Here is a 10,235-nt window from a genome sequence, read left to right as displayed (position 1 = left end):
AGTCAGCCCAGTGCTCCCAACCAGCGAGAGATCGGAGCTGGGCTTAAGAGGCTGGAACCCGCAGGTTTAGTAAACACAGCCCAGCGTCACATCCCTCCACAGCCTGATCTGACGGGCACTGCCAACAAGGGACAAGGCAGGAGGGGAGAAGAAAGCGTTGGGCTACCTGGCTAGAGAGGGCCTGCACCGTGTGGGCACTGTGGTCCGTGGGGCTGCAGGAGGCCCCTCCTCACTCAGAGAGGAGCCTCCTTCGCTGTCATCCCTGTGGGCCGGTTAAAGCTGCCTCTGGCTATGACCAGCCTGACAACATGACATGGAGCAAAAAAAAAAAAAACCTGGGAGGGAGACAAGCCCTTGAACAGAGACAAGAACCTCCGGGAGGGCAGCTGGGCAGTGTCTGGCCCTGCTGGGGTGGCATCAGTGGAGCCCCTGAGTCTGAAGGGAACAACTGGGGTAGGTGGGAGTGGGCAGGGCAAGGATGTAACGGTTCTTCTGAAACAGTACCAACAGGGCAGGGAGGCGCTGGTGAGGGGCAGGCAGGTCTGGAACTCACTGAAGGTAGGGAGAGGAGGGAATAGGCCCTTGGTGTCCCCTCCCCAGCTGACCCAGGCCTGGTGAGTGCCAGCTGCCCCAACCGGTCCTAGTGGCGGCTGGAGACCAGACCTTTCACTTTGGACATCTTCTTGGTGGGCTGCCTCTGCTCAGCATGAGGGGGACACTCCCGTTCGGCCAACTGTTGCTCCATCTCCTGAGCTGAGGAGGACGCGGTGGCTTTGAGAGTCTTCTTGATGTTGCTAACCTGGAGGGAGACACAGAATTTGTGTGCTCAGTCTGTAAGCACCAGAAACCCATCGAAATGTGTCCTCATCGCAACGGGGGCCAAGAGGGAAGAAGCCAGAAACCTATGCAAGCCAATCTGAGATCACCCTTAGAAACGCACATGAGGAGGAACCAGCAGGGGCTACTCATGGAGGATGCGTGGGAACGAGTCAGGCAGAAAAGTGGGACTAGCGCATGCCTGATGGAAAGGAAGGCAAAAGCCACGAGGAAGCAGTCCATCTGGCAAAGAGGCGGACCACCAAAGGGGAGAGAAAGCAGTGACTACAATGGCCTTAGAAAAAGGGGCAGCCCTGACTGGGCAGCTCAGCTGATTAGAGCCCTGTCCCAATACGCCAAGGTTGTGGGTTCGATCTATGGTCAGGGCTCATACAAGACCACCCAATGAATGCATAAATAAGTGGAAAAACAAATCAATGTTTCTCCTCTCAAATCAATAAATATTAAAAATTAAAAAAAAAAGAAAGAAAAAGAGTGACCAAGAATTCTAGGCTCAGCTAACTGCTGTTGTTCGTGTATGAAACCAAGTATTTTCACAAGCTCCACGAGACCTTCCTGAGTAAACAATTAGAGGATGAACTTTAGCCAATTAAGTGATAAACTATGAAAATGTAGTAAAAAAAAAAAAAAAGGCGTGATGCCATGACACTACTGTTTTCAGAATACCTTTCTTCACTTAACCAAGGAGGGGCTCAGATGTATCTATGCAACTCCTGAACGCCGCCCCACGTCAGAACACACGTTTTATGTAACGCCTGTGTCCTATTCCACTATGAATGTTCCACAACCTTCAACTTAGCTCCCAGCTTGTTTTTACCAGGTACAGAGCTCCTATGACGACCTCTGATGTTTACCTTTGCATACTTTTGGGAACATCTGGGGAGGACGTATTACTAGAAGTGAGCTTTCAGATCAAAGGGTTTGCACATTTCACAGTTTAATAACTACTGCTATACTGCCTTCTGAAAAGTGTACCAACTTCATGCCTGGCTACACACACTTTCCCCAACACCAGTTCTAATGGATCTTTGATGCTTTTGCCCTTTAGCTAGCTGAGAGGGAGAAAAGCAGAAGAGGAAGCATTAGCATTTTTAAAAAATCATTAGAAGAAAGAAAGAGAAGGGTGGTGTAGAGGGATTCCATGTGCTCTGGGAAGCAGGCTTGGGCTTCTCCAGAGGGAGAAGGGAGTTGTCAGGGCCAAAAGTCCTCAAAGGAATATCAGGAGCCTGAGGAAGAGACAGTCCACATGCAGAGCTGAAACTACACCATGACATGGGACAAAAAATTACTTCCCAGAGAAGGTCTATCACCTGCAGAATGAGCCTCAAGTAGGATGGAAGTCATTTTTTAATTTTGATTTTTGTTGCTGTTTTGAGATACGGGAATAGCCATGCCCCAAACCGCTGTCACCTCCATCCACACTAGAACCTTTCTGAAAGAAGCAGAGGGGACTATGGGCTGAGACAGTGAAACAGAGGGCTGCCTAAGTCAAGGCCAGGTTTACCAAGGTCTTGGTCCTGCCAGGCCAAGAGGTGCCATCTCGGACCTCCCCACCCCCACCCCCACCCCCGGAGGCTCATGGCTGTTTGGGATGTCTTGTTCAGTAGTGACTTGGTGAGACAAGGAGTGAAAAATCTGGAGCACGTGGATGGCTTGACACCTTCTTAAAAAAGAGACTGATTTTGTTTGTTTCATTCCAAGGCATATTTTGATACCCTTGGAGGGGAGATTAAGATATATGATTTCAGCCCTGGCTGGTGTGGCTCAGTGGATTGAGTGCCAGCCTTCAAACCAAAGTGTTGTTGGTTCGATTCCCAGTCAGGGTACACGCCTGGGTTGCGGACCAGGTCCCCATGAGGGGGCACATGAGAGGCTACTGCACATTGATGTTTCTCTCCCTCTCTTTCTCCCTCCCTTCCTCTCTCTAAAAATAAATAAATAAAAATATTTAAAAACATAAAAAGAAATGTGATTTCTCAGTTATCACTACTTTTAAAATAAACGCTTATAAAAACATTCCAAGGCCTCTCCAGTTTGATGCTAAGTGTCTGAGAAAAACTAATTAAGATCTTAACAAGAGCTCATAGCACAAGTTTATTTCTTCACATGTCAGTTACCTCTGATTTCCAATGTGCTAAAGGACACTGCAACTTAAAAATGTACATTAAGACAATGACAGAAAACAAGATTCACACCCATACTTTCAGTACATGGGATGCACTGCCTGGGTGATTTGTTCTAAAGTTTTCCCAAAAGCTGGCAAAATTTTATCTAAATAAAACATTAGAAATACAAGTCCTGGACATCGGGTCAAGATGGCAGCATAGGTAAACACAGCTTACCCCCGAGCACAATCATATCAAAATTATAACTAAATTACAGAACAACCATCACTCAGAACCATCAGAAAGTGAGCTGAATAGCAATCTAACAGCTATGGAATTAAAGAAACCACGTCCATCCAGACCAGTAGGAGGGGTGGAGACAGGGAACAGGTTGGTCCCACATCCAGGTGTGGTGGATAAAAACTCGGGAGGGATATCTCAGGACAAGAAGTCCCAACCCCACACCAGGTCCCCCAGCCCAGGGTTCCAGTGTCAGGAAGATAAAAGTCCCCATAACTTATGGCTGCAAAAACCAGTGGGGATTAAGTAGGTGAAAGAAACTTCTGGAGTCCAAGTAATTCCTTTTAAAGAACCCACACATGGACTCACTCAGACTCACTCCCTCTGAGCTCCAACATCAGAGTAGCAGCCTGAAAGGCACCAGGGGCATACAGGGAGGAACTGAAGTGTCTGGCATCAAGGTAAAGGCTGGAGGACAGCTTTCTCCCAGACAGAAAGCAGAGGCCACTGTTTCTTTTCTGAACCCTCTCCCCACAGAGCCTGCAGGCTGGTGCCATACCTGAGGCTCCACCAACCTGGCTAGGACTGTTTGCCCCACCCTGGAGCTCCCCTAAGGCTCTGTCCCACCCAATTTACAGCTGTTAACAGTGGCTTTTCCACAAGAATGGCTGGTCTTGGCTCATGCTTCACAACTTCCTAAATCCTCTCAAACAAGCAACAGCTGGCTGCAGTGAGCCCCAGGCACAGCACTAACTGCAGCCTGCCCAGATTCATAGCCTGGCTTCACCTGGGACTCTCCAAGCCCAGCAAAAGTAGCAGCCATCTCAGATTACTTTATAGCTCAGGCAGGGTGGCCCCAGGTAAAACACAGTTGGGGGGCTGACCTTGGCCTGCACCACCTGGGAGACCTCGGGGCCTGCATACCCAGTGGACAGCTACAAACCACGTCGGAGCACCACCGCCACCCTGCCACTGTGCAGCTGATCCTCCACGGAGGGCAGATATTGGTGGTCAGTGGTCACAGCCAATCCTTGTAGCTGACTGGCTTAGGTAAATCCCTCCCATTGGTCTGCCAACAGCTATCAAGGCTCAACTACAAGAGGAGGGTGTACTCAGCCCACACTGTGGGTGCACCTCAAATACCCAACTTGGGGGATAGGGAAGGCCGTGCCACTGGGCTCTACAGAGCACCTACTACATTAGGCCATGCTGCCAAGACAGGGAGTCATAGCAGCTCCACCTGATACACAGACACAAACACAGGGAGGCTGCCAACACAAAAAGACAAAGAAACATGGTCCAGATGAAAGAACAGATCAAAACTCCAGAAAAAGAACTAAACAAAATGGAAATAAGCAATCTATCAGATGCAGAGTTCAAAACAATGGTTATCAGGATGCTCAAGGAACTTAGTGAGGACCTCAACAGCATAAAAAAGATCCAGTCAGAAATGAAGGATTCACTAACTGAAATAAAGAACAATTTACAGGGAAACAACAGTAGAGTGGATGAAGCTCAGAATCAAATCAATTATTTGGAACATAGGGAACCAAAAAAACACCAGTCAGAACAAGAAAAAAGAATTAAAAAACCTGAGGATAGTGTAAGCAGCCTCTGGGACAACTTTAAGTGTTCCGACATTCGCATCATAGAGGTGCCAGAAGGAGAAGAGAAAGAGCAAGAAACTGGAAATCTATTTGAAAAAATAATGAAAGAAAACTTCCCTAATTTGGTGAAGGAAACAGACATGCAAGTCCAGGAAAACACAGAGTCCCAAACAAGATGGATGCAAAGAGCGCCCCCCACCAGACACATCATAATTAACATGCTAAAAGTTAAGATAAAGAGAGAATCTTAAAAGCAGCAAGAGAAAAGCAGTTAGTTACCACCAGGGGAGTTCCCATAAGACTGTCGGCTGTTTCTCAAACGAAACTTTGCAGGCAAGAAGGGGCTGGTAGGAAATATTCAAAGTCATGAAAGGCAAGGACCTACATCCAAGATTGCTCTACCCAGCAAAGATATTTAGAATCGAAAGGTAGATACAGAGCTTCCCAGATAAGAAAAAACTAAAGGAGTTCATAATCACCAAATCATTATTACATGAAATGTAAGAGGGACTTATATAAGAAAAAGAAGATCAAACCTATGAGGAATAAAATGGCAATAAGTACATATCTATCAACAATTGAATCTAAGAAACAAACTAAACAAAGAAGAAACAAGAGACAAAATCCTGGATACAGAGAGCATTTTGATGGTTGCCAGATGGGAAGGGGGTATGGGGGAATGGGTGAAGAGGTGAGGGGATTAAGAAGCACAAATAGGTAGTTACAGAGCAGCCAAGGGGATGTAAAGTACAGTGTAGGAAATGGAGGAGCCAAAGAGCTTATACGCAGAATTCACGGACACGAACAACGGTGGGGGGACTGCCTGAGTGAGTGGATAGTGCTAGGCGGGCGGGGGCAAAGGGGGAAAAATCAGAACATATGTAATAGCATAATTAATAAAACATAATTTAAAAAAATACAGATTTAAAAAAGGAAAGAAATACAAGGCCTCTGTTTAAAAAAGTGGTATCTTTCCAAGCAAAACATCCTATTAAAAATAGTTTCCTTAATCTCATCTTGGCTGAGAAGCACCATTTGACCTTATTTCCTCAAGTTCTTTATGCAATAATTTTTACTAAACAACCAACTTATACTCCAAATTGTTTTCTATATCAAGTTTTTCACTTAATATACTGAGAAATAGAAGAAATAAAATGTAGTTACTATAGTCGAGCTGTTAAATTACTAAAATCAAGCAGGTTGAGGCCTGAGGAAACAACTATTTTTGCTTTAACTAGCCTGGGCACTTGAACTTTGCAATCCTGAGTCAGTGCGTGGACAAACATCAGACCTCCAGGTAACCCTCTGACCACCCCGGAAGGACTGGGGAAGAATGTTCAGTATCCGGACCATCCGTCATCCAGAGGCTAAGAGTGCAGGACAGATTCTTCTCAGGAATGTACTTTTCACTCTAAAAGCCCTGAGCTTGCTTTCTTCTTTGAAACATTCCAGATATTGCCTAGTTGTGCTTCCAGTTTACAAGCCCCAGGACCCTTGAATAAAATCTTTATCATTTATTTGTAGCCAAAGCCTATGGACACTTTTCGAGTTTGTTCAACAGTATTTTAGATTTACTGACAGTCTCATAATCCATACATAAATAAGGAAAAGGTATTTAATAAATCCCCCAATAATGGTTCTATTTTTGATCTTTTGCACCTGTGTTTCTATAAATATGTCATTACAAGCCTATCAGAAATTAACTGGAGTTTCTCTTTTTACAGTGACCTTGGGTACTGTGGGCCAGCTTTGGAGTCACAGTGTCTGTGGCCAAGCTGAGAGGCCCTTTCCTGCCCTGCCAACCCAACACGCAGCCTCGGTTCCAGCAGGGCAGCTCTCCGCCAGCCAGCCAGCCTCTCCACTGCCCCCAGCTCAACTGCCCCCAGCAGTTGCTGTTCGCCTCTTTTGCTCTATATAGTCTTTTACCCCCAGAGTCCAGCACTCGCTCTCACTCCCTCCACTCACAGAGGGTCCATTTGTGCTCTCTCCTTGCCCCTACTTCCACTCCCCACCAGGTAAGGCAGACTCTTGGTAACTCAATTCCATTTAAAAGTCTTTGATTCAGGATCCTGTCAAAAGCTTTTCACCAAATAAATAGACAAAAGCATACCTCCCCCCTTTCATTCAAATGCCTATTTAGTGCAAATAGGACCCTCCCAATAAGCCCTTATTTTGGGTGCTCAGTGACCCTGGTCACGTTGAAGGAAAAGAAATGAGACTTTTCCCCAGTGGAAATCTTGGTTCTTTCTCCATTTCTGAAACACCACTCAAGATCCTGCACCTTCCTTCCCTCCTGCTCAACACATGCTCTCCACTGAAGCCAGGCCAGTCCACTGTGTCACAGCTGGGAGCAGTGCTTCATCTCTGCCTTTCCCGTACCCTGTTATTCTAGCCTGGGTAAGTCTCCTCCTTAGCTAGATCTGACCCTCCCTGCAGAGTCACGCACCTCTGCCACAAACCTGCCCTGACCACTCTTAGCCCACACTGACCTGCCTGCCTTCACTCTGTACTTGCCTGGCAGCACCTCTCTCTCACGTGGCCTCACATGCCTGTCTCCTTCAGGTTTCTGACATTCATGTCTACCTCATCCAGAATGGAATGAAAGGAAGGCCTCCAGGGAGAAACAGGGCTTCCTAGGCAGGTGTCCTTCAGCCTAAGAAATGAGACCACTTATCCTCCACAAAGTCTCAGCCTGGCTAGGAGCAGCGACGTGGCCCTCATACTGGGTTCTACGACAGATACGCCTTGCTCCAGTCAGCGTGATCATTAGCATTTTAAACACACAGAACTCACGAAAGAGACTGCTAAACCAAGCACGCCCATAGTTGAAGGGGAGTTAAGAGTCAACCAGCTTCTTGCAGTAGCTGGGCAGGTCTAACTGTAGACAGTGTGTTCTGAGACCCAAGAGAGGCTGCCCAGGTAGGTCCACCAATGAAACCTGTTTTGGCCTTGTGAAACAATCTTGAGAAGTCCAATTAATTCCTCTTCCACAGAGCTACCCTTCAACTGAGGACAAATACTACACCACTGGCCCTACTAATTTTACTTAATTAGGGGTGGCCCGACTTGCAGGCCACCCCTGTGCCATTACCTGAAATGACCTGGAGTTTATCAAGACCTTTGAAACATGGGTCCCAGGAATTTCCAGGTGGGACTGCACCTGCTGACAAAACTGCAGCCTTGCTTGCCAGACCTTAGATATTCAGGCAAAAGGCGAGAGAAGAGCTTCCCGATAGGAAAACTCCTCCCAGTTGTGAGGCAAAGCAAAGGCAGACATCAGGAAGTAGAGTCCACAGCGGGAATGAGCTGGGAGACGGACAGAACACTTTCCAGGAGGAGCCAGGAGTCACCCCTTCGGGGCCCTGCACTCTAACAGCCAACAAGCCCCAGGACTGCACTCACTTAACTCCTGGGGGGTTTTCTGCGCCACGGGAAACAGAGCTTACTTTTCCCAAATGCGCTTTCTTAGCCGCATGACTCGAACAGAGCTTACTCTGTAAGTGTAGCACCAGCTGTACGTTAACATTCCACACAACATCAGGCATATCTTTCTAATACGAAGAAAAACAGGCTCCAAAATCAAATACGAATGAAGACATGCTTTGCGATGCTTCAAACAATCATTACCTCCCCTCCAGAGTGCTTGCTCAGAGATAATGAAACAGCTCATAATGTTATTGTTCTGTCTTCTCCAGGTATGCTGGAATTGTAACCGATTAATGTGCATTATTTCGGCGAAAGGAGAAGAGGAGTGAATATTCTTGGGTAAAAAGTGATAGAGCTGGCTTAATTAGGAGGGAAGGCTCTTGAGGCTGCAACTCACCAAAAGGAAGCTGCTATTTTAAAATTTAGGGGAGGGAAACATCAAGTTTTTCCCTCTGAGAAAAAGTAATCTAAGGACAAAAAAAAAAAAAATCACCAACTCATTGAGTGAATGACTAAAAAAGTTAAGTCAAGTGCAACAGAAGCATAAACAACAGCGGAATATGACAGAATTACAGCTTTGTTCTTTGTGGGTTTATTTTCTCCTCCAGTCAGCAAATACTTAGTGTGCCTCTGCCGGGAGATTATCGGCGCCCTACACTCAGCGTCGGGGCATCATTTACTCAATGAGAGACTGACAAGGCTCTGGCTTCCGCCATGCTCCTCCTCATACTGGTCTGTTCCAGATTTTCCAGATGATTACTTTTTTTTTTAAGATTTTTAGAGAGAGGGGAAGGAAGAGAGAAAGAGAGGGAGAGAAACATCAATGTGTGGTTGCCTCTCACGTGGCCCCCACTGGGGACCAGGTCCACAACCCAGGCACGTGCCCTGACTGGGAATCCAACCGGTGACCCTTTGGTTTGCAGGCCAGCGCTCAATCCACTGAGCTACACCAGCCAGGGCCTAGATGATTATTAAATTAGCAGATTGTTTTCTTTGGTATTGAAGGTGGTCTTTACTGAGCCTTCTCAAATTTCTTTCTCCAACTTAATCTAATCCTTACTCCCACCTGGTGGCAGTATCAGGCTCTGATAGTGGGGGTGTCCATACCTATGTTTTTCATCAGTGAGACACTGGTTACAAATCCATGCCCTGGCTCTTTTTTCTTTCTTTTCTTTTCTTTCCCCTTTACTTTCCATTTCCTTTCCTTTCCTTTTTTCTTGTCCTTTTTTAAATAATCCTAATTTAAAGATTTTGCCCACACTGGTGTCTAAGTATTGGTTGTGCCTCACCATTTGCCAAGTATCTAAAGTACCTATGTACACATCTACCTTCTTTCAGCAGATGCCACTCGTCATGGAAATAAACTTGAACTGTTCGAAATTCTGAAACTAGTGGCATTCATCCCTCTTGGCTAAGCAGGGATGAATCCAAGCCCACAATCCAAGCCTGCCCCCTACCCTAACACAACTGACAACAGACTAGGCATGATGGGGCTGCCAGCAGCAATCAGGCTCTTCCAACCAAGTTAAAGACGGCTTGGCTCGTCTCACAGAGGCTACCCCAGCCAGGTGGGCACACTTCACCTCCAAACCTCGTGGTTTCCAGGGTTTGGTTCACAGGTTAGAATCAACGGAGAGAATAGAGTGATTAGTTCTTCCCACTTTTCAGGCATCAATCTCAGAGCAGAGGCCACAACAGTCACAAAGGTGATAACACGGCTTATTAGAGACACAGCAGGCTTATTTCCATAGTTGAATGTGTCTTTGGCTAAAGCTAAATTAAAAGTAGTTCATACTTCTTTGGCTTAAAGTAGGGCTAAAAATTAATGATGGATTGAACATCCACAGATGTACTATGTATAGTACATAGGGGAGTGTGTGTGTATCCAAAATAAATTCACTCTAGTTCATGAAAAGCAGAGTTTAGCAGTACACTTATAGGTTGTGCCAGAAATATTCAGCTCAGTAAACATGTGAGCAACACTATGGGTTAGGCATGGGACTAGGAGCTGATCTTACAA

The 10,235-nt window shown here is 46.3% G+C and overlaps 1 protein-coding gene across 4 annotated transcripts in view; it reads right to left on the bottom strand.

Annotated features, from left to right (window-relative positions):
- Positions 1 to 324: 324 nt before the first annotated feature.
- Positions 325 to 10,235, bottom strand: part of COPS7B (COP9 signalosome subunit 7B) — a 29,301-nt gene continuing 19,390 nt past the window's right edge. For all 4 annotated transcript variants that reach the window (XM_045198392.3, XM_045198393.3, XM_024564012.4 and 1 more), the window contains one exon: positions 325 to 799. In XM_045198392.3, the coding sequence (XP_045054327.1) occupies positions 641 to 799 (159 nt within the window). In that variant the 3' untranslated portion in view covers positions 325 to 640. The remainder of the gene's footprint in view (positions 800 to 10,235) is intronic.

Source organism: Desmodus rotundus, chromosome 2 (genome assembly GCF_022682495.2).
Source record: "Desmodus rotundus isolate HL8 chromosome 2, HLdesRot8A.1, whole genome shotgun sequence".
Classification (NCBI taxonomy): domain Eukaryota; kingdom Metazoa; phylum Chordata; class Mammalia; order Chiroptera; family Phyllostomidae; genus Desmodus; species Desmodus rotundus.
The sequence above is the reverse complement of the archived record's forward strand: the minus strand, read 5'-3'. Positions and strand labels throughout refer to the sequence as shown.